The 23,675-nt window shown below is 48.7% G+C and overlaps 1 protein-coding gene across 2 annotated transcripts in view; it reads right to left on the bottom strand.

The window, feature by feature from the left end:
• The window catches only part of RTFDC1 (replication termination factor 2 domain containing 1), a 32,459-nt gene extending 22,114 nt beyond the window's left edge, over positions 1-10,345 (bottom strand). For both annotated transcript variants that reach the window (XM_006881655.1, XM_006881656.1), the window contains exons 1-4: positions 10,277-10,345; positions 6,864-6,958; positions 5,361-5,454; positions 2,829-2,968 (exon numbers count right to left, since the gene is read on the bottom strand). In XM_006881655.1, the coding sequence (XP_006881717.1) occupies positions 2,829-2,968; positions 5,361-5,454; positions 6,864-6,958; positions 10,277-10,345 (398 nt within the window). The remainder of the gene's footprint in view (positions 1-2,828; positions 2,969-5,360; positions 5,455-6,863; positions 6,959-10,276) is intronic.
• Between the last annotated feature and the right edge of the window lie 13,330 nt (positions 10,346-23,675).

Raw genomic sequence — 23,675 nt, 5'->3', positions numbered from 1 at the left:
GATGGGTGGGTTACAGCAGGCGCAAGGGGCCCTGGTGACACAGTAGTTAAAGCTTTTTAAAATGGAAAGGCCAGTGGTCTGAATCTACCTGACACCCGAGGATAAAAGATGTGGCCATCTACTCCCACAAAGGTTACAGCCTGGGGACGTGTCATCTGTCCTGCAGGGCCGCTGACAGCTGGAACCCAGGCGGTAACTGGTTCAGCTTTTTTTTTTTTTTAAATAGTGGTTGCAGAAGGACCTTCCAAAAATCCAACTAAGAGCGCAGTATGGAATTATATCCATTAAATATTTACTACCAAAACAAATCTATTTAAAGATGCTTACTAAGTACAAGTAGTTTTGCAAATAACGGTGTTTTAAAATCAAGGTCTCTTTGAAGACTAAGGTGCACATTACCCCGAGCCACGGTGCTTCCAGCTGCCTCATACGCAGGCAGACTGAACAACCCGATGGCATGTCGAAGAGAAGAGCTGATCTGCTCATTTCATGCTAAGGTGAAGCGTGGTTGGTGAAGAACCCCCCACTAAACCACAGACTGCCAGAGGGGGACCAGATCTGTCTAAGGAGGTGAGATTCTACCTCCCGTCGTCTGGACGGGTCATCAGGAGGGCCCGACCCCTGGGGAAGGACATCATGCACAAAGTAGAAGGCTGGTGAAAAGGACAGAGACTCTCAGGGGAGGGATGACCACAGCGGGCTCAAACAATGACAACAATCAGAAAGACGGCCAGCCTGCGTTTCCTGTTACCCGCTGGGCTGCTACAAATGAGGACGGACTTGATGGCACCACAATCTGGTGTATTTGTTATGTGCATTATAATCGGTATTACTGCACTGATTAATACAATAATCGAGTGTATTTATGATATACACTATAATAGATATTATTGTCTTACTACAACAATCGAGTGTACTTATGATATACACTACAACAGATATTGTCTTACTACAATAATCGAGTGTATTTATTCTATACAACGTAATAAATATTGTTGTATTGATTAAAACAACAATCTAGGTCATTTATTATATAAGCAATCTCTACTTTTATAGAGTTATACAACCTTCTGACTTAACTGCTGCTGAGCTGACAGCAACCCTATGTACAACAGATGGAAACCCTGGTCTAGGCCATCTTCACAATCGTCTCTGTACGGAAGCCCACTCTTACAATCCCTGTGTCCATCCACCACGCTGAGGGTCTTCCTCTCCTTCGCTGACCCTACCCTTTTCAAGCATATTCTTCTCCACAGACTGGCCCCTGTTGCAAACATGTCCAAATGTGAGGGATGACGTCTCACTAGTCTTGCCTCCAAAATTTGATTTCCTAGTGCCAAAGGTCTATTTCTAAAAGGAGGACAAAGTCAAAAGAGGTAAAGCGTATTTAGCTGGGAAGAGGAGAGGGGCGAGATTAGCAAAGATATGGAAAGAGAAAACACGAGAAGCCACAATGGTACCGAGCAACCATATGCAGGGAGGAAGTTACAGGTGACCTCTGCTCAAGACCCGCAGCTGAGGTTGTTTCTGTTAAATTCCTCTTTTGGGGTCACCCTGGTGTTCCAGAAGAGAGAAGTGGGACAGGGCTAATTAGAGTGAATCTGGTTCCCCAGAAGAGTTCCTGCTTTACCGAAACACTGGTGTTGAAGGGTCCTAAATGATTCACTCCCAGGTAATGTTGCAGACGAATGCGATCTTTAAAAGCAAAAAGGCTTTGTTCTTAAATTCGACTTCTCATCATTTCACTAATCTGTCGTTCCATTAAGAGCGTGGAGGTCAGTGTATCCGGGTGTAGCTGGCCACATGTACCAACTGCTAAATCACTGGGAGGGCGTGCTGGTGGCACAGTGGTTAGCTCGTGGCTGTTAAGTGGAAGGCTGGCTTAGATCCACGGGACAGAGATGTGGCGGACTGCTTCTATAAAGGTCACAACCTTGGAAAGACACTTTTAAGTCTGAAGCAAACTTGACGACAATGGGTTTATATTACAATTTACACAAACGTGTCAGAATGCTCAAGGTGACACGTGATTATTTATAGCCAACAAAAGCTTATTCTTAGTTGAGATGTTCCCTGCTCCTGTGACCTCTTTAACGGAAATGAAAATCGTTTAAAAATGCTACCTTTTAGTGAGCAGTGTCTTACACACACAATTCCAGAGGGCCGTCTGGACTACCAGGTATTAAAGACATTTCTCATCTGCCTGAAAGGGTGAGAGAAGGTGCTCGAAGCTTTTGCTGAGTGATAGTCTACAGAAAGGCGTCTACTCACACCTTCCATGTTCTATTTGATTAAAGGGGAAATGCACAGGCCACTTCCATCTGCTGAGCAGCCCCCAGGTAAGACTCTGAGGCTCCACCCAGAGGCCAGGTCAAGTGTGAGGTAAGGCCAGCCATCAGCACCATGGACAGGGCTCTCAGTTGCCATGACTCACACAAGCTTCCCATCCTGGAATGCTTACAGTCATAAGGAAATGTGGCTGGCTTGATGGGCACTGTCAGCCCTTTGCTTCCTCTCCCACAGGAAAACATGGCCCAGTAACCCCTGAGGTCTCCTCGGCACCATGTGTGAGGCTGCCCAAAGCCGCCCGAGTCTGGGTCTTCAGGCTTCGAGAACAGACCCCGAGCACAGAGTTGAGTGCGCTCAAGAGTCATCTCACCAGTGGACAGAAGGGCACTCTTGGATCCAGCACTCTGTCCTCTTGGGCATTAGGACACTAAGAGAGCACACCATAGAGCCCGTCTGTTTGCTAAGCCACTTTGTAAATCCTAACCACCCACAGCTGCTGGACCAGACCCCACGGCATCTGTCCCTTGCCCGCAGCTGACCTGTGCCGCCCGTTCATCTCCAGGCCCACGACCGGGCAGATGAAGCGCGCCCGCTGGAGGTCATCGTGTTTGTCACCTTTGGTGTTTCCTTTGTCCCCTTCCCAGGCGGGATTATCAGAAAGCTTTAGTTCCGTCACATTCTGTGGGGGGAAAAATATCAATCAATGAGTCATTCTTTGCCTTAATAATCACCGTTGTCAACAGAGAAGATGTCATTCTAATCCCTTCCCATGCAAGCACATATTCTGGTTCCGTTTCTTTCATTTTCACTCAAAGAACTCACTGCCCTTGGCTTGGAACTGACTCAGAGCTGACCTATCAGCAGGCTTTCAGAGGCTGCAAACTGCCAGGCGGACAGTGCCCATCTTTCTCCCAACGAAGAGTTGATGGATTTGAACTGCCTGCCTTTGGGCTGACCGCTTAACTCCGTACCACTAAGGCACCAGGGCTCCCTTTATTCTGGTCACCAATTAATTGCTTGTTAAACAACAACAATTCATTGATAGAAATATAAATTATTGTTGCTGTTAGGTGCGACCAAGTCAAGTATGACTCTATAGATTAGAAGCTACACATTTTGATTTTAAAAACCCCAGTGTTTTGTTTTTTTAAATCCCTCAACTAACAAATACATTAGGCAATTTCTACTGTAGTAATAGATTGCTTTTTTAGCTGTGACTTCTGATATTGAAAGCAGCCTCATTAAGAGACAGCTTGGCATCAGCTCCACCTTTAAGGGAACACACTCTCCCTGATGATTCTCAGAGGCAGGTCCAGACAGTGGGAAGGACAGTGCAACTTACAGACCAAGACCTACTGAGGCCCTGGCAGGATAGGAGCCGGGAAACACTGCCACAATGCAAAGTGTACCTATTTAGGTTTCAAAGAATTCTGGTTTAGAAGGTATTTGATTTCAAAGCTCTACTTCAGCATTTGAGCCCTGGCTTTATACTGTTACATGCTTTATATTGTTACACTGACTCCAATTCAGAGTTGCCCCTGGGGACAGAGAACACTCGCTCTCACAGTAGGGCCGCCACAATCCTTATAGGAATAGATCGCCGGGTCTGACTCTCATGGGGCCACTGGGTGAGTCTCAGCTGCCAACCTGTGTGCTTGAGTGTGTTACAGACGTCACCGCACAGAAGTGAGGAGGGGTTGTGTCCTGCTAAGAGCAGAAGTGTATGAACACATTTCAGTGTTAATCACACTTTTGCGGTAAGATCACTCATGCTACCACTGGGCTTTCAGAAAGGAAGTCCCTTCTTGGGGACAAAGGTAACGAAAATCAGCATGACTGTTTCTGTAAGGTGGCTCTTAGCTACAATTCAGAATTACTCATTTGTCCATAATCAATATTTCCTGTACACTGTAATCGACCCCAGAAGTGAAGCAGAAGTCCTGATGGGAGTTTGGTTGGGTTTATTTTTTTAAAAAAGAAAACCCACCTACTTTTTGACCAGCATCTGCACACCTGAGCTCTGGTCCCACACAGCCAGGTGTGACTGGGAGTCGGTGAGGCTTCCCCACCATCCCAGCGCGAACCCTTCCTGCTGTTTTCCCAGGGACTAGACTTTGTCCCCTCAACAAACTTCACTTGCCAAAAATGTTTTTCCACTTTCATGAAAGGATCTTAATTACCAACCTGACCTTCTCATCAGCAGAGAAACTCCGCTTTCACAGTGATCTATTCTAAAGGCAGAGCTTCTCGCGGCAGAGTCTGTAGACCGTGTTAACATGTTTGGCTGTGTGCTGTCGAGTCGCCGCCTCACACCCAACTCTCCAGAGGGTTTTCAGGATCAGTTAGCTGCATAGGAGACTGTCCACCTTGTCCTGCAGAGCAGCTGGTGGATACGAACTGCCTGCCTTTGGGTTTGCAGCACAGCTTCTCGCCACTAGGCCACCAGAGCTCCACTGCGCAGGAACACAGCTCTGTTAACTCAGTGTGGCGCTGCTCTGGCGGTTTGGATCCACTAGCAGCTCTGCAGGAGAGACAGGCAGCTCGCCCCTTGTGATTCACAGCCTCAAGAACGCACTGGTGAGTCAGCGAGGACTGGGCGCTGAGTCCACAGCAGAGGGAGCCTGACCGCCAGCACACAGACAGGGCTTAAATGCTCAGCAGTGAACCAAAAGGCGTGCGGCTCAGAGCCATCAGCTGTTCCTGAGGATAAAACCTGGTGCTTTGCCCCACTTATCACAGCCCTGGGAACCCTCGCGGCAGCCCACGCGGCACCTAATGACAAGTACTTCTAAATCCTCTACTTCTACCAAAGTGTCTTCCAAAGAAAAACTTGAGCGGCTGACTCAGTGAGGGAAAAAAAATGCCTTTCACCATGTGCACAGCAAAGTTTCAAAACAATCTGCCACCTGGAGAAACTTCTGCTTTGGAATTTCAGGACTCTTCCCGTCATTAGGAGGCTGGGCAGGACCGGGACTCCAGGACTACGGATCTGGCCTCAACAAACCCAAGTTCTCACAACACACGCCGCAACCACGGAGCTCCCTGGAGCGTCTATGAATCACCCCGCTTACCTTGATGCTTTTAATGTGAGACGCTGCCTTCACAAGGGCCTTGTCGGAAGACTTGTCCAGCAGAAACTCAATGACGGCATCTTTGTTATAGAGCCTGAAATGACAAACTTGTCAAAGCAAAGTGGCCACAAGCTACCCTCGAATAAACCAGCACGAGAAGCCAGGAGTGGCTGGGGCAAAGCACTCCAATGCCATCGATCCACCTGTGACGACAGAGACGCCCTGAGTCAGGACGGACTCCGTGCCACCCGGCGCTCACGCATCATTGGTAGGGACAGAAGTGACACAGCTCCTGGGAGACTGCAGTCAGGAAGCCCCTCGGCGAGCTGAACACTGACCCACCAGACAACCCAGCAATCCCAATCCCAGGTCTACAGCCAGAAGATGGGAAAGCAGAAATGCAAATGGGAACCTGGACACCGGTGTCCCCTGCAGACTGTCCATCATGGTCAAAAGGCGGAAACCATGCAAATGTCTATCCCCAGGTGACGGACACGCAAAACGTGGTCTACACACGGCAGTGTGTTACCCCATGGTAAAAAGACGTGAGGTCCTGAGGCCACAACCCGGACAGGCCCTGAGAACACCACGCTGAGCAAGTTCATCAGTCACGGAAAGACAAACACTGTGGTCACACGCACAGGAAATCAGCAAACATACAGCACCAACGACTACTACAGCTACGAGGTGGAAGGGGTGCCGAGGGGAAGAGTCTGTTGGGGGGCTTTGCCTTTCCATTAATATTCTGGGAAAAGACAATGACAACACTGACACATCACAACAAATGTGACCAATGCCACGGAATTACAAATAAAGATACTGGTGCCTTGGTGAATGCTTTGGTGAGTGTATTTTTACCATAATAATAAGGAAAGTAAACTTCAGTCTGGCTCAACTGTCACAGAGCACACACAGCAGGCAGTCCATTAACACCAAAGGCAGCAAACGGAGAGTCCCAGGAAAGCCGTGACCTGGACGAGCTTTCAGCATGGGCAAGACCAAGGCAAAGGTCAAAATCAACGTCCAAAGACAAAATGCACATGGACTGCTGAACGGAAAACCTACTTGTTCTGTAAACTGTGCTCCAAATCACAATGACAATAAAAAGATTTCATGTAAACGGTCAATTTTTCTTGAGAATCAAACCAAACTAGAAGCTGTAGAAACACCAGGCTCACAGCCTAAGCAGCCACGATTGTCTGAGCTGCGAGCAGCCACCCCGTCGGGCAGGACACGGCCAGGACATGGGCTCCCTCAGACTCCCCTCAGCTCCTGTCTTGGCTTCACGTGCAGGTTGGGAACTTAGCTATGGATGGCACTGCCTCTCCAGCCCGGGGACCAAGTCAAACCCGCGGAGAGCTGCAGAGACGTTCAGAGACAAGGGGCGCTAACCCAGGCCTCACAGGTTTGCCTGGCATGATTCCTACTTGGTGAATCAAAACTCCATTTACACATTTCCTTCACACTCACATAATGACCTCCATCCGACCAAAGGGCTCCTACCTGCCAAGCTCACAGGCAACTATCGGCCGCCTCAATATTTCCTGACTTAGAGTGCAGTAGTTCCACTGGGCCACTAACTCTGCATCTTTGTCAACCTAAGAAAAAAAGAAAAGTCCCGTTAGTTACTTTCCATCTCCGAAAAGCACAAGACTAATAACAGTTCTACAGAAAAAGATTTATTCATAATCCATACGGTAGTGATTTTTGTTTTTAAACCAGAGATAAGCAAATTTACAATTCTAAATAATCAATAGTATGTCAAGCAAAGGCCTGTTGGAACAGTGACAAGTGCAAAGACATGGTTGTATTGAATCATTCAATTTTCTGTGCAAATTACATATACATATTAACACATATTTTAACAGTAACTCAGAAGGTCACATGGGGGTGGGAGGTGGGTGTCAAGATTAAATTCTAACAAAAAGAAGGGCTCAAAAGTTGTAGCAGAAGTTAGACTAAGAATTATGATGATACACATAAAAATAACAACAACAACAAAAGCCCACCAAAACTCAAACACAAAACTGACACCAAAAATCCCCCAGAAATAAAGCTGCCATGGAGTCCATACAGACTCAGAGTGACTGGAGAACAGAGCGGGCTTTCTCTCCCAAGGCTGTCAACTCTACAGAGAGCTCTGGTGGCTTAGTAGTAAGGATTTATTGCTGCTAACACAAAGGCATATGGTTCGAATCCACCAGCTGCACCTTGGGAGAAAGACAGGCCATCACTTCCTGTAAAATTTACTGTATCTGCAGACCTTCTGGAGATGCGTCAGTTCTTACGCAACAGCACACAACAACACTCTTTACAGAAGCTGAGTGCCACATCTTCCCACTGTGGAACAGCTGGTGGGTTTGAACCACTGATCTCTCAGTTAGTGGCCCCCAGTGTTTTAACCACAGCACAAGCAGGGTTTCTTAAGCTTGGCACAAGACTATAAACCAAACAAAACCCACGGCTGCAAAGTCAATTCTAACTCAGGTTTCTGGGGCTACTAATCTTCATGGGACAAAACTGCCCATTTTTCTCCCACGGAGCGGCTGGCAGATCTGAATGCCAACCTTTCAGTTAGCAGCCTAACACTGTACATTCTCCAACACCAGGGCTCCTTACAAGACTACATCATTGTTATGTGCTACTGAGTCAGAGCCGACTCATGGCGGACCCTCCAGTGGGTTTTTAGAGGCTTTAAATTGCCCACCTTTCTCTGTGGAGTTGGCTGTTGTGAACGATGAGCTGTGGACTGGCACTGCAGCTCCTTACCACTAGGCTACCAGAAGTCTACATAACGCTTTATAAAGCCATCAATGCAACAAAGGGTTCAGTAGGGGGCATATCTAGGGGGCTCTATCCACATGGTGAAAATGCTGACAGGAGACCTTCCGTGGTTCTCATGTGATAACTTGACTTAAAGAGCACTAATGATGGAGTTGTAAGAAGCCATGCTGCAATCCAAAAGGCATGCAGTTCAAATCCACCTGCTTCTGTTTGATGCAACTGCTGGAACTGTTGTTGCTGTGTACTGTTAAGTAAGAACAAACTTACAGCTGACCGTCCAGCAGGTAGGTCTTCGATACAATATCTATCAACAACTTTATCTGATAGCCTATTCAATTCCTACTTTGACAGTTTAAATGACTCTCATACATTAAAAAATAAAAAAAAAAAGTCACACCGCTACTGCAAAAGAGGGACATGGCGGAGCCTAGAGAGAGAGGCCAGCAACAAGCCAGAGGACTCTCTTTCTGGCTCCTGACCTGCAGATCTTTACTAACTCAAATCCTTGGGAGAGCCGGAAAAAGGGAGAAAGGCAATAAACAACCCTTATGCAAAGATTTAAAATTTTGTTTCCTCTCCCCGCTTACAGACCTTTATTCCCCTAGAGTCTTTTCTTAACTCTTTATCTTGTTCTGGTGGTTAAGTGTTCAGCTGGTAACTGCAAGGTCACGAGTATGAACGCACCAGCCATTCTGTGGGAAAAAGACGAAGCATTCTGCATTCTGCTTCTATTAAAATTCATAGCCTTGGAAACTCTATGGAGCAACGGTACTCTGCCTATATACTGTTATTGTTATTATTTTCATCTTTAGCTCCACAATCCCTTGGTAGTTGCTGTTGTTGTTGTTGCTGTTATGTGCTGTCGAGTCGCCTGCAACTCATAGCGACCCTATGTACAACAGCCCTAAACCTTCCTCTACGTTTTGCCAATCTTATTGTCTCTGACACATCTACCCTATTACCCCAGTGATGGATTCAATCCATCTCACCAAGGGTCTTCCTCTCCTGTGCTGTCCCTCCACCCTCCCAAGCATGACGTCCCTCTCCAAGGATCGATCCCGCCTTGCAACATGTCCAAAAGTATGACAGAGCTTCAAAATCCTTGCCTCCAAGGAGCAGCCCAGCTTCACCCTCTCCAGGATGAAACTGTTTGTTATCCTAGCAGTCCACGGTATATTCAATACTCTTCTCCAGCACCAGAGCTCAAAGGCAACAACTCTCCTTCTCTCATCCCCAGTAACTGTCCAGCTTTCTGATGCATAGTAAGTAATGGCAAAGACCATGGCCTGTATCAGGTGCACCTTAGTCTCCAGACTGACATTGTTGCTCCTCAGTACCTTGGAAAGGTCTCTGATAATAGACTTCCCCAGTGCAATTCATCTTTTAATTTCCTGGCTGCTGGTGCCAAGAGTGTTGACTGTGGAGCCAAGCAAACTGAAGCAGTGAACAATCTCAATCTCTTTACCATCTATCATGATGCTGCCAATCGTAGAAGTTAAAAAAAAAATCAAAAGACATGCTGCACTGAGAAAACAGGCTGTCAAGAACTTCGTTAAAGTGCTAAGGATCAGGGATGCCAATTTGAAGACTAAGTTCTGCCCGATCCAAGTCATGGTACCTTCAATTGCTTCCTACTCATCTGAAAGTTGGACAGAGTTAACAAGGAAGACTGAAGAATCAATGCCTTTGGATTGCGGTGTTGCAGAAGAGTACTATCTCTTGGACTGCGAAATAACGAAAGAAGTCTGTCCTGGAGGAAGTGCAAACTGAAGCAAAGATGGTAAACCTACATCTCATGCACTCTGCGAAAGTTGTCAAAAGGTGTCAGTTCTTGGGAAAAAGATATCATAACTGGAAAAGCAGATGTTCAGAGAAAGAGGGGACGATGTTTAACGAGACAGACATAGAGAGACCGCAACAATGGGCTTGAGCACGGCAGATCGTGAGGATGGCAAGGAATAGGACAAGGCTCAGATCTGTTCACGGGGTCGCTGAGTCGCCCAGTCGAACGGGAACAAGCGGGCGCAGCCGCTAGTGGACTCCTGGGTCCCCCCTTCCTACCTCGCGTCGCGCCCCGAGGGCGTCTGCCACCCCACCGACCCCCGCCGCCCCGCTGGACCCATGTCTCTGACCTTCTCAACCTTCTTGGGCCCTTTCACCAGTTCGTGCCTCTTGGGAATAGTTCCTCCGTCGCAACCCATCGTAAGCTGGCACTCGGAGCAGCCACCAACACCCTACTGCCGGCACTTCCGCGGTCGACGCCGACGAGAGCGCGACTTCCGGCGCGCCACGATGACGCACACTCCCGCCGCGCTGCGCGTCTTGGAAGCGCCGTTGCCACGCCGCGGTTGCCATGGAGAGTGTTGCTAGGCGTGGGCGTGGCCCCGCGGCGCGGTGAGTTCTGGGACCCGTGGGGGGGGTGTGCGGCCGGGGCTCGTTCCCACCGCTCTGCGGCGTCCTCGCTGTCCGCGCTCGGTCACCGTCCCGCCCACCCTCCGGCCAGCGGCCAGCGGCGCCCCGGCCACGTGCGTCTGTGCCGCTTACACTGCGTGGTCCCCGGAGGGTCCTGATGGCGTGTTAACAGAACCGACCCAGCCGGTTCACATCCTCTGTTTAAACCAGGGCCACGCTTTACAACCGCGAAGTGAAGGAAGCCGCCCACATAGCGATCAACAAAGGATAAAGAATCAATAAATGGATAAAGAAAGGACTTCCAGGCCCCCCCTGTCCGGGCGCATCCACACCCATGGACGAACCCGGAGGACGCTGTGCTGAAATAACCCCGGACTCCGCAGGAGATCGGAACCGAGACCCTGCTGCCAATTGCACGGGAGGAAAGTGTCATGTTTCTCCCTCGAAGTCGAAGCACCAGACGTGCCACCTTTTGCGTTAGCACAACTCCCTACGGGCCAAGCCACCAGAGTGACATAACGCAGCCAGAAGAGGACTTTTTAAAAAGGAAAAAGGGCTTTTCATCTCAGTGAAAGTTTACAAGTGATTTTAGTCTTTCCTTACATTAGATGATGTTTCATTTGAATGAACATTTACAAAATATGTTGGGTTTTTTATTCCATCATCCATACACTTTTTTTTTGCATTTTAATTTATTTATTTTTCATTTCAGTGAACATCTGCAGAGATTTTGGAATTCCATTCATTCATTTTTGCCCTCTTCTCCCCGCCGACCCCCCCCCCTTTGCTTCTCTCCTTGAAAAGCAAAAGAAAAACTCCCTCATTGGTACACAATCCCCCCACCTCCCCCAATCCCACCCCCAACCCCAAATATAATCCACTCTGCAACCCTCATTGCGTACTCCTACGATAAACATAATGCCCTAAAATATAATACTTTTAAACTATCCTCTCCCCCATAGACTTCAATGCTGTAAACATATTTCATCCAGTTTTTCTCAGTCTTGCCCCCACCCCGATGCCAGCCTCATTCTACAACAGTGGCACCATATAGCATTTGTCCCTTTGTGACTGAGATACCTCACTCAGCATAATGTCCTCCAGGGTCACCCATTTTGAATAATATTGCATGAGTTCCTTGTTTTTCAATGCAGCGTAGTATTCCATTGTGCGAATATACCCCGGCTTCTCTACCCATTCGTTTGTTGATGGGCATTTAGGTTGCTTCCAACTCCTTGCTAATCCAATGCCTTTCACGTAATCACACTCTCCCTACTCCAGCCCTTCTCATTCACATCAATGCTCCTTCTCTTCCTCCTTTCTGTCTTCTGGGCTTTAGCCTTACGTAAATCCTCTTTTGACATCATACAGTTGATTAATCTAAGGAGTGAATGCTTCCTGGTGTTATTGTTCACCTGATTGTCCTGTTATTTATCTGAAAGTTGAGACGCAGAGATGAGCTTTTATCCAGGTTGGAAGAATGACTAAGGGTCCAAGTATTGGGGGTTATACAAAGCACCAGAGTAGTTCTGGTGGTCTAGTGGCAAGAAGCTACGCTGCGATCCTAAAGGCGTGCGGTTCAAATCCATCAGCTGCTCTCTGGGAAAAGGATGGGCAGTCTCCTTCTGTACCATTAGCTGCCTCTGAAAACCAGCCAGAGGGTCAGCTATGGGTCAGTTCCAACTGGACGATACACAGAAACTACAGCCCAGCACCATTGATCTTAGCCTTTTTTTATGGTTTTGCATTTTGTTCCACAGTTCCCCCAACTCTGTCCAGGATGGTCTGCTACTATTCTTCTTAGAGTGATAGCCACGCTCAGTGACAGCCAGGCACCATCTAGCTCTTTTGGTCTAAAGTTATGAAAGTTGAATTTCAAGGCCATCAGTTTTTCAGAACAATTGTTCAATACATTTTACTCTTCCTTCCCTTTCTTTGTTCCGTTTAGGGGGAGGTCAAGAGTGGCACTTCAAATGACTGCTTGTGTATGATTAAGTGAATGGAAAACCAGTTTGTAAACTTGGTGAAATCACCATTTAAAAATACCTTAACAAGAGGGTCAGCAGAAAGAGGAAGAACTCGAACAGCAACCGTAGCAACGAGCACAAACATAGCAACGTTGTGAGGAGGGCACAGGAGTGGGCAGCCTTGCCGTGGGTTGGATGTGGGCTTGCTGTGAGTCAGAGCCTCTGACAGCAAGGCGACACTTCTCTCGGAAATGCTAGCTGTGGCCTAAGCCGTCGCAGCCAGTCCTATGAAGTGGTCTTCCGGGAGATTCTGGGGAGTGAGCAAACCCTGAGTTCTCTCCTGTGGACCTTGTAGGACAGAGTAGAACTGCTGCACAACACGGGGTGACCGAGCTGCAGTCTCCGTGCAAGCAGACTGCCGCATTGTTCTCTCGCAGGCAGGTCCAAACCACCGGGCTTTTGGCGACAGGCGCGCACTTAACCCCTGTGCCACCAGGCTTCCTCGAATCCACGCGAGTTGTTGTTAGGTGCTGTCCGGTCAAGCATGACTCACAGCAGCCTTGTGAACAGCAGATCTGAACCCTGTCCTGGCCTGTCCATCCTCATGGTCCTGGACCCTCTCGGGTCCATTGCAGCAGTCACCCTGGCAATCCATCTGGTTGAGGTTCTTCCTCTCTTTAGCTGACCTTCTGCCTTTCCACTCCAGGAAACCTGACAATTTCTGGTATTAGATTGGCTTCTTTCCTTCCCCAATTAAGTAGTGGTTGTGGTTGTGTGCCGTCAAGTCAGAACCGACCCCTAGCTGATCCCCCAGGGTGTTTTCAGAGGTAGAAGTTGCACAAGAGGAGATTGCGCAGTTGGTGGATTCGAACTACGTGCCTTTGAGATTGTAGCATAGCTTCTTACCACTAGGCCACCAGAGCTCCTGCCTAGTTAAGGAGCAGGTGTAATTCTGAAAATTGTTCCCCATGTCATTTCCATTAGATGGGTTGTCCTGGATCTACAACAAGGAGGAACCGAGTCTCTTGCAAAGTCACCGCTGCAGTCTGGGGTTGCAGTCTTCTCCTGACCCTTGATCTGTTCCTTATTATAAACATTAGAGGAGACCAGTCTGCTAGTCTGCAGATGTCACTGTTAGGTGCCATCGAGCCGACTCCAACTCATGGCAGCCCTGTCAACAACAGATTGGGACTTCAGCCTGTCCTGTGCTATCCTCACAGTCTCTGCTGTTCTCAAGCCCGCGGTGGCCCCCGTTGTGCCAGTTCATCTCGTGAAGGGTCTTCCTCTCTTTTGCTGGACCTCTGCTTTTCCCAGCGTGATGTCTTTCCTAAGGTCTGGTGCCTGCTGACAACATGCCCGATGTGTGTGAGACGACGTTCACCACGCTTGCCTCCATGGACACCCAGGCTGCACTTTCTCCAACTATATCTCACCAGACTGTTACCACGGGCACCCCATGTGTCCAAGCAGAACTGCTCCGAAAGGTTTTCATGCTGTAACTTCTCAGAAGATCATCTCTGGACCTTCCTTTCAGGGAACCTCTGTGGGTATTGACCCAGTACCCTTCTTTTGTTTTTTGCAGCACCCAGGGACTCCAAGCCTACAATAAGGCTTTCTTTGTGATTAAATGTTACGATGGGACATTTTTTTACCTGGTGAAACAATAAAAGCAAAATCATCCCCTAAATCAATAGTAATGGTCTGTCCCAACCAAATAGGAAGAAGCGACAGCTTCAGTCAAAAGCATAGGATTCCTGTTACTGCAATTAATGGGAATGAAAAGACTCAATCTGTCACTGGCTTTTTCTTTTTTTACTCCAGCGATCCATAGTGTACCCTTCATGAGGATGGGCACTAGTCTTCATTCATCAGCACAACTGGGGGTGCAAATGGTTAGGCGCTGCCTCCTGACTGAAAGGCACCGGAACCCTGGGGGCTACGCAGTAAGGAGCTGCACTGCCAACCCAAAGGTACCCAGTTTGAATCCTCCAGCGGCTCCACAGGAGAAAGGTGGGCAGTCTCCTCCCGTGCAATATACTGCCTCTGAAAACCCACCGGAGCGCCAGCTATGAGTCTGCTCCAACTCCACACTCCACAGCAAGACAAGAACACGGGCTCTTCAATAGAAAGGCCTGGCAAACTGCTTCCAGAAGTCCGCGGCTCCAGAACCCACTGCGCAGCTCATCCCCTGAACTTAGGGGGTCAGAGCTGACATGCCAGCAGCTCCTAGTAGCCACATGCCGGGAGGAGGTTTCAGAACAGTTGGTATAAAAGGCTGAAAAACGCCTTATGCAGAGACCAAGCTCACTGGTGGCCCTGGGCGAAGGCATTTGACTGCTGACCAAGAGGTCGGTGCTTCAAGCCCACCGGCTGCTCTGTGGGGGAGACAGAGGCAACCTCTTCCTGTAGAGTTTTACAGCCTTGGAAGTAGGGGCTCGGCTCTGAGCGGGTTGCTCAGCGCCAGAACCCGCAGTGGCAGGGTTTGCTTGCTTTTTCCATTCGTTGAAAACAGCTAAATGCTATTGTTGCTATTTTTTCCTGAGTCTTAGCAACCCGGAGATGACAGCGTAGAGCCCAGAGGTGATCTCTATGGGGCGGAGGCCAGATCTTTCCTCCCGTGAAGCTGCCTGAAAGCTGGGCCCCTGACCTGAGCGAACTCACAGGGGATCTGGGAAGCAGTCAGTGGAGAGAGTGTATGTCTGTGTCCCACCACGCAGCTGCCTGAGGCTTTAAACCTCAGACGTTTCCTTTAGTGACTGAGTGCTTTAACCACCCCACCACAGCTCTCCCTCACCAAGTACTGTTAGTATCCCATTTTACAGATGAGGCAGCGGAGGCCACGTGCTAGTGAGTGAGAGCGCCCAGGGGGATTCGGGGTGGCTGGGTCCAGTAGTGAGAGTGCTGAGGGGGGTCCAGGCGTGGCTGCCTCCAGTGAGGGGGGACCCAGGAGTGGTCACGTGCAGTGAGAGCGCCAAGGGGGGACCCAGGCGTCACCGCGCCCAGTGAGGGGGACGCAGGCGTGGCCGTGCCCTGTGCCCAAGGACACAGCGGGGGCGGCAGGAACAGGATGCTCAGGCCGGGGAAGCAGTGCTTGTTCCAGCGGATAGATCTGCCCTTACCTCCTTCATTTGGGGGAGAAAAGGAGAAACAGCTGCTTTTTATTCACTCCAAAGAGGCCCGGTGGTGCAGTGAGTTAAATGTTAGGCTGCCGACCAAAAGGTTGACAGTTCGATCCCCCCAGCCACACTGTCTGAGGGCGACAGATGCCACAGTCTGTTGCTGTAAAGATCACCCACTGCCGTGGACTTGGTACCCCTTTAGGGCAAGCACTGTCGGTTCTCCCAGGCTGTAAATCGTTCATGAGACGCAACCACAGACCCTTCTGGGCCCCGGAAACCCTGTGGGACAGTGGTCCTGTGTCCTGCAGGGTGGCCCAGGTCAGGATGGCCCCAATGGCAGTGGGCTTTAGTTTGGTTTGTTAAATCTCCACCTCACAATGCAGACTTGGAAGTGTCCTAGCACTTGGTCCTCCCCATGACCTCTAGAGGTTGGATGTGCGCACTTTCTCAGGTCACTGATGCCACCCCCCAACCCTCGGTCACACTGGGGCCGTGGCTCACAGCAGTGGAAGATGAGACACGGGCTCAGCCAAGCCCGGGTGACCGCAGATGCATCGCTGTCCACATCACCCGGCACACCAGCTGCTGCGACCAGTGGTGCCAGCTGTGTGCGGCTGCGGCCTCCCTCTTCCTCTTTCTGAGTGTCGCTCTCGAGGCCGCTCTGTGCCTCAGACCAGCGCAGCTAAGACTTCCATGCACTTTTCTGGAACCACGGTCACAGCCAGTCTGTGTCATAAGCTAGCGTCAGCTGGCAGCTCTTGGGGGCCAGCTGCATTTGAGCCATTTGGTCCTCACAGCTGTGCAGGCCAGGGTGTGTCCTTGGTCTCATTTCCCATTGACCTAAGTGGCATGAACAATAAAGGACATTCCCTTTCAAAAATCCTGGACAACAGTTATGCTCTATCAGAGTGTGGACTTGAGGAGATGGGGAAGGGATGAGGCCATGAAAAAGATGCCGCTTTCTAGTAAAACTGCTAACAGCTCAGGAGGAGAGGATCTATTTGTGTATCGACTACAAAGGCATTTGACGGTGTGGATCATAGTAAATTATAGCTAGCATTGAGAAGAATGGAAACTCCATCACATTTAATTATGCTCGTATGAAACCTTTGTCCAGACGAAGAAGCTGCTGTTCAAACCAAGCAAGGGAACACTAAATGGTTTGGAGTCAGGAAAGGTGTGCATCAAGAGTATCCATTCAATCGGCGTGCTAAGCAAATCATTCGAGATGCGGAACTCTGAAGAAAACTGTGGCATCAGAATAGGAAGGAGACTAATCAAGAACCTGTGTTATGCAGATGACACAAACTTGCCCAGCGAAAGTGAGGAGGACTTGAAATGCTTGCTGCAGAAGATCAAAGATTACAGTCTTCAGTAAGGACTGAATCTCAACATCAGAAAGTAAAACGTCTTTACCACTGCACCAATAGGCGTCATCGTGACAGATGGAGAAAAGATTGAAATTTTCACTGATTTCATCTTGCTTAGATCCACAGACAACACCTTTGGTACCGGCAGTCAGAACTTCTGGAGACGTAGTGCATTGGGAAAGTCTACTGTCAAGACCTCTCCAAAGTCCTGAAAAGCAATGATGTCAGTCTACAGCCTAAGGTGAACCTGATTCAAGCATAGTCTTTCCAGTTACCTGATGTGCATCCGAGAGCTGGACAATGAATAAGGTCGACAGGAGAATTGATGCCTCTGAGCTGTGGTGGTGGAGAAGAGTGCGGAGTATCCATCCATCCTATGGACTGCCAACAGAACAGATAAGCCCTGGCGAAAGTGAAACCAGAGTGCTCCTTGGAGAGAAGGATTGTGGAGTTTCATGTACTTTGGGCATTTTGCTAGGAGAGACTCTTCCTTGGAAAGGGACATCATGCTTGGGAAAGAGAGGAAGACCCTCAAGGTGGATTGACACAGTGACTGCAGCAATGGGCTCAAGTGTGTCAGAGATGATGAGGACAGGGCTCAGATCTGTGGTTCGGAGGGTCTCTGTGAGATGTACTCAACTCGACAGCACTTAAAAACAACAGGAGCCCTGGAGGGTGCGCTAATGGGGTAGTGGCAATGCGCTGTGCTACCAACCCAAAGGCAGATGGTTCGAATCCATCAGCTCTTCCTGGAGAGAAAGATGGGAAATCTCCTCCTGTGCAATTTGCAGCCTTGGAATCCCACTGGAGGGTCAGCTATGAGTCAATTTCAACTCGACCATAATGAGAGAGAAGGATTGAGGGGGAGACGAGTGGGGGAAAGCGCACTGTTATAAGGAGATAGCCAAGCAAATATTTCTGGAACCTTAGTGCAGCTTGTGTGGGGGGCTCTGGTGGCTTAGTCTGTAGGGAGTTGCACTGCTAATGCAAAGACGATGTCCTCCGCTGGTTTGAATCCACCACCAACTTCTCAGGAGAAGAATGTGCAATCTCCACCTGCCCTGTTCCTATCCTTAGAAGCCCACTGGACAATCAGCTGAGTCAGTGTTAGCTCAACAGCAGTGACCTTTTATTTACTGTGTTCGTGTTACCTGAAGGAACCACCAGGTCCTGGAGAAGGTCACTAGATAAAGCAGAGAGTCGGTGTAAGAGAAGGTCCTCGAGGAGATGGAGTGGCCAGTGACAGCTGCGGTGGTGAGAGCCAGCTGAGTCCGTGCAGAAGGCTCAGGGTTGTTTGACTGGCTGGGTTCTACGTAGATGGGGCCCTAGGTGTCGGGGCCGACTCTGTGGACCTAACAACAAGTGGTGCAGTGATTAAGCACTTGACCAACTCAAAGGCCAGCACGTCAAGCCCCAAACTCCCTCTACCACCCCCTCAGGTGACTGTGCTGGTTCCTGGGTCCCCTCCTCAGAGGACCTTTCCTGACCCCTCCAACAGCACAGGTCCCAGTGCGCTAGCCCCCACCTTGCCCCATCTCTCACGGTGTGGATCACTTCCTGCTGTAAATTTCATTGGGTTTTTTTTTCCTTCTGTACGACGTTTTGGCATGAAGTCTTTGTGTATTTCCTTTGTGGAGAAGGGTACACACAGCACAACACACAGGCCAGGCCAGCCCTCTCCACACGCACCCTGCGTGGCACTGATGACTTGCTCAAGGTGTGCGTCCATTCTCGCCTGCCTGTTTCTGAACTCCTCCTCCCCCTTAACATAAGCTCGCAGCCACCTCGTTTCCCATCTACCTTTTGAGCTGCTTTGTCCGTCTGTGCAGTTATTCCTTCCTCGTTATCCTGCACTGCTGCTTGGCTTAGGAGCTTGTGTGGGCTGGTCTGTAGCTTCGGTGTGTTGGTTTAAGTCCACCAGTGGCCCCTGGTGAGTCTCTTCTGTGTGACTCACAGCCTTGGAAGCCCAGTGCAGGCTCAGCTTAGTTGGACCCTTCCAAAGGCAGGGAGTTGAATGGCTTGATGTGGAACACTTCATGGGACACTTTCCTTTGGTTTAAGGTTTAACAGTTATATCTCAGGGCAATAGTTTTTGGGGTTCATCCAGTGATTCCAAGAAATCTGGATTCAATTTTGCATTTTTTTAACAATGCACCAAGTTATTATTTTGTTAATGTTTATCATGATGGCTGAGAGTTTAGTGGCCCCTCAGATCTTGGATCTTAGGGGACCACCCCCCTATCCTCATCCTACCCCTGGCCCAGACTTCCTGGCTCCCCAGTTGGTCTGGAAGCGTAATGACGGCTGAGCTGTATCTGTTCTCTGCAGTATCTCGGTGATCAGAAATGAGCAGGCTGACTGGAAATATTTGCTCAGTGACCAAATGCAATGGAAAGGGCTTGCAGTCAGTCGCTTCGTTGAGTGGACATAGAGCGGACATTGGGAGGTAGAGGATGCACGCTCAGGAAAAAAATGAAAGATGTCTTATTTAAAAATAGATGTTGTGTAGAAAAACCATAACAGCCAAACAGAAACCTAACTCCCCCGGGCTTGTCACATAGGAAGATCTCTGAATTGGGGTCCTCACCACTTCCATCCTGGTGAAGTTTAAGTTAACTGAGGTCAGGTTGCCACCATCACCATATCACTAGGCCACCCACCACTTCCTCTTCCTTCCTGGGAGGAAATGGTATCGACCTCCAGGCTTTAAACAAAAATGCTTAGCAAAAGCTGTCAAACTGAAGAAAAAAAAAATAATCTCTCTTTAAAACATTTTCAGAAGTAAGTATATTACTGAATGAGATATCCTACAGTGGAGACTCCACCCATGGTCCTTCTCTTTCCAAAAAGGGAAGGAAACACATTTAGCTAAGGGCAGCATTTTTCATTATTTTAAGCTTAATGGCTTTGTATTTTGTGAACAAATGTCCTTGGTTTGAAGTATTTTTAAAAATATATTAAATATCTAAAATGATATATATCATATACCCAAGTTTGTAGTATTTGTTAAACATAGAATATCAATATGTCAAAATAGAAAATTACATTTTATAAAATATATGTACTTTTACAAAAAACACACACACGCATGTCCCAGTTTGAACACTAAGGAATACTGACCTAAGCCATGATATTTTTCACTTGCTTCTTATGCATGTGAAAGTTGACAACGAATCAGGAAGACCAGAGAAGACTCGGTAACTTTGACTTACGGTATTGGTAAAGAGTATTGAATATCCTGCGGACACCAAAAGAACGAATAAGTGCGTCTTGGAGGAAGGGCAACTGGGGTGATCTTTAGAGGCCGGAGGGTGAAGCTTTGTCTCACGCACTGCGTGTGGTCAGGAGGGACGAGTCATTGTAAAAAGACATCATGCCGGGAACGGTCAGAGGGTCAGAGAAAGAGAGGAAGACCCTCGACTGATGGGTTAGACAGCATCTCAGCCACCTCATGGTAGTGGCCAAGTCCTTGCCTCTCTGTGATAGGTATGTATCTCAGGTCTAGGTTGACCAGGGCATTGTGTGCTGATGCCCATCATAGAACCTTCAGGAACAGGTACCTGCAGAGAAATCTCTTGTTCTTTATTCTCTTCTGCGCATATGTCTAAGAGGGTGCAGTTTGAAGTAGCACTTTGCAATCCCGGAAGTCAACCTAGAGGAAGTGGGACCGAGACAGGGTCCTCATGACATTTCTGAGGCCCCTGAAACCAAGCAGGTGTAAAGCTAGTCGAGTTCTGGATGACTTTCCGTTATTGAGACAATTGTTGTTATGTGCTGTCAAGTTGCCTGCAACTCATAATGACCCTACGCAAGATAGCTCTAAACTCTGTCCTCTCCTGAGCCAGTCTCACTGTCTCCAACACACCTGCCACTGTTACCCCAGTCACGGTGTCTGTCCATCTCTTCCAGGGTCTTCCTCTCCTGCATTGTCTCTCCACCCTTCCAAGCATGATGTCATTCTCCAACGTCTGGTCCCTCCTGGCAATATGCCCAAAGTGTGTGAGAAGGAGCTTCAAGATTCTTGCCTCCAGAGAGCAAGTTGGTTTCACCCTCTCCAGAACAGACCTGTTTGTTCTCTTGCCAGTTCGTGGTATGTTCAATACTCTTCTCCAGCACCACAACTCAAAGGCGTCAATTCTTCTTTCATCCGTAGTCATTGTCCAGCTCTCTGATGCATAGCAAGTAATAGCACAGACCATGACCTGGATCACATGCACTTTAGTCTCTAGACTGACATCTTTGCACTTCAGCATAGAGAAGTCCCCGACAGCAGACTCTCCTAATCCAGTTCATGTTACCTGGATCTACAAACACCACCCAGGGAAGCAGCAGCCAGGAAATCAAATGAAGCACTGATTGGGGTAACCTGCTGCAGAAAGTGTTAAAAAGCAGAGATGCTACTTGGAGGACTAAGGTGAGCCTGTCTGCGCCACAGTATTTTCCATCATCCCATTTGCATGTGAAAGCTGCACAATGAATAAAGAGACTGAAATGGAATTGATGCCTTTGAATTGTGATGTTGGAGGAGAATATTGAATAGTAGCATAGACTTCCGGTAAACACAGCCACAGTGCTCCTTACAGGTGAGTATGCCAAGTGTGGTGTATATACTTTGACATGTTATGTCGAAGGACCAGTCCCTGGAGAAGGACATCATGTCTGGAAAAGTAGAGGATCAGTGAAAAAGAGGAAAATCCTCAATGATGTGGGTTGTCACGGCGGCTGCGACACTGGGCTCCAACATAGCGCCAGCTGTGAGAATGGTACTGGGTCATGCGGGGTTTTGCTCTGTGTTACGTGGGGTCACCATGAGTCAAGGCCAGCTCAGCCCAGCCACCATAGCCATTCTGCTTCTGTGGAGAGTCGTAGCTTTGGTGCCCTTCCAGGGCTGTCCTCCTCTGTCCTGCAGGGTCTCCATGGGTTGAAATCAGCTTGATGGAAACAAAGTTGGGTTTTGGGGATCTAGTGCAAGATTCCCTGGGTGGTACAAATGGTGAACACAATGGAGTACAGAGCCAAATGTTAGGGGTTCTAGCCCACCCAGAGGTCCCTCAGAAGAAAAGCCTGACAAGCTACTTCTGCAAGCTCTGTCACTGTAAACCATCGGAGCACAGGTCTGATCTGAGACGTGGGGACACCGGGAGTGTGAATCCACTCAACAGCAACCGCTCACCAAGTGCAGACAGGAGCTGGACTTGGGGCCACTGGAGAGGAGGCTGTTTGCAGGCTGCAAAGGTGTTTATGTGGCTGAGATGAATACAGAGATTGGACCTTCACTTCAAGTGAAGGATGGTGTAACCATGGCAACACTGAGATTAAACGCACAGCTGTCAGGGGAGGAAGTGGAGGTGGTTTGAATTGAGGGCAGCCAGGCACCACTTTGAGGTCTGTGCCCAGCACTGGGCATCCTGTCCACATGGCACCTTCCCGCCATAACACCATAGATGGCAGGTTTCCCCATGCTGCCTGGGCCCCAAGCCCACCCCCCATTGCCTCTCAGTGGGCTGCAGGAAGAAGATTTTGAGTGTTAGTAAACGTGGAGACTTGGCTTTCATATCAGAACACATGCGATGTGAACAGAGTTTCCAAAGACAGGAAGAGTACAAAGCCACTGACAACCATAATTATATTTAAATATTACACATTGTCACAGAAAATGGTTTAAGCCTAGACTTTATCAACACAGTATACAGAATCTATCAGCACAAAGTCTATAATGTACAAGAATAAATTAACAGGGAACCCAACAGACCATATTAGGCTGTAAATATGCATCTTTAACTAGGTTAAGACAAAATTGTGTGTGTGTATTCTTGAACATCAGAACTTATGTAAGGCATAAAACCATCAAAGAAAAACACAACTATCTTCCTTTAGAATGAGTGGCGGAGAAGTGGGAGGGCTGCACCGTGACAAAGGTGGAAGACTTGTGGGACCAGGGAAGCAAGGGCGCCTCACTGCGGTCTGGCTCTCATACAAGTCACACTGTAGATAATTTAGATAGCTGCATGTCACAGGTATAACGACCCCTCACATTAACATGCTTAGGTTGCAAAAAACCAGATGCTTTGCAGATCTGGGAGGTGATCAGAACTGGAGGATGACACCACGGGCAGATTACACCAGCACATCACATACTTGCCAAAGCACCGAGAACCGTGGCCCACAGCTCTTACGGCCTGTGTTATTTCCCCCTCATGCTTCAGAGTTCAACATTCTCTATCATCAGACGTACGTCCTCAATATGCAAAAAAGTCCGATGGCAAACTCTTGCAGTAAACTCGTAGTCATGGAGATAAGAGTCTGTAGGTCCGAGACGCACGGCCCCATCAGGCTCCCATCAGTCTTTCCGGAAGCAGACCACCCAGTCCTTCTCCTCCCGAGCAGCTGGGGGGTTATAGCTGTCCGTTGACCTTTACGTTAGTGGCCGAGCACTTCAGCCTCTGCACCACTAGGGCCCTCCCAATGGTAGAATGGCATCCGGTAGCGGGTTGGTTTGATATTGTTGTAAATGGAAAATGTCAGGTGATGAGATAGCTGGTAAGTGAGGAGGACGTGTGCATAGTGTGAACAACGTTACCGAAAGAATTCTATCCAAGATGAGAAACATGCCTTCTCTAACTGATGCAACAGAAACGAATGCTGGGAGGCCAAGCTCCCTCG

Source organism: Elephantulus edwardii, unplaced genomic scaffold (assembly GCF_000299155.1).
Source record: "Elephantulus edwardii isolate Elephantulus edwardi_28Jun2011 unplaced genomic scaffold, EleEdw1.0 scaffold00015, whole genome shotgun sequence".
Taxonomy (NCBI): domain Eukaryota; kingdom Metazoa; phylum Chordata; class Mammalia; order Macroscelidea; family Macroscelididae; genus Elephantulus; species Elephantulus edwardii.
This window is presented reverse-complemented; position numbering and strand designations above follow the sequence as displayed.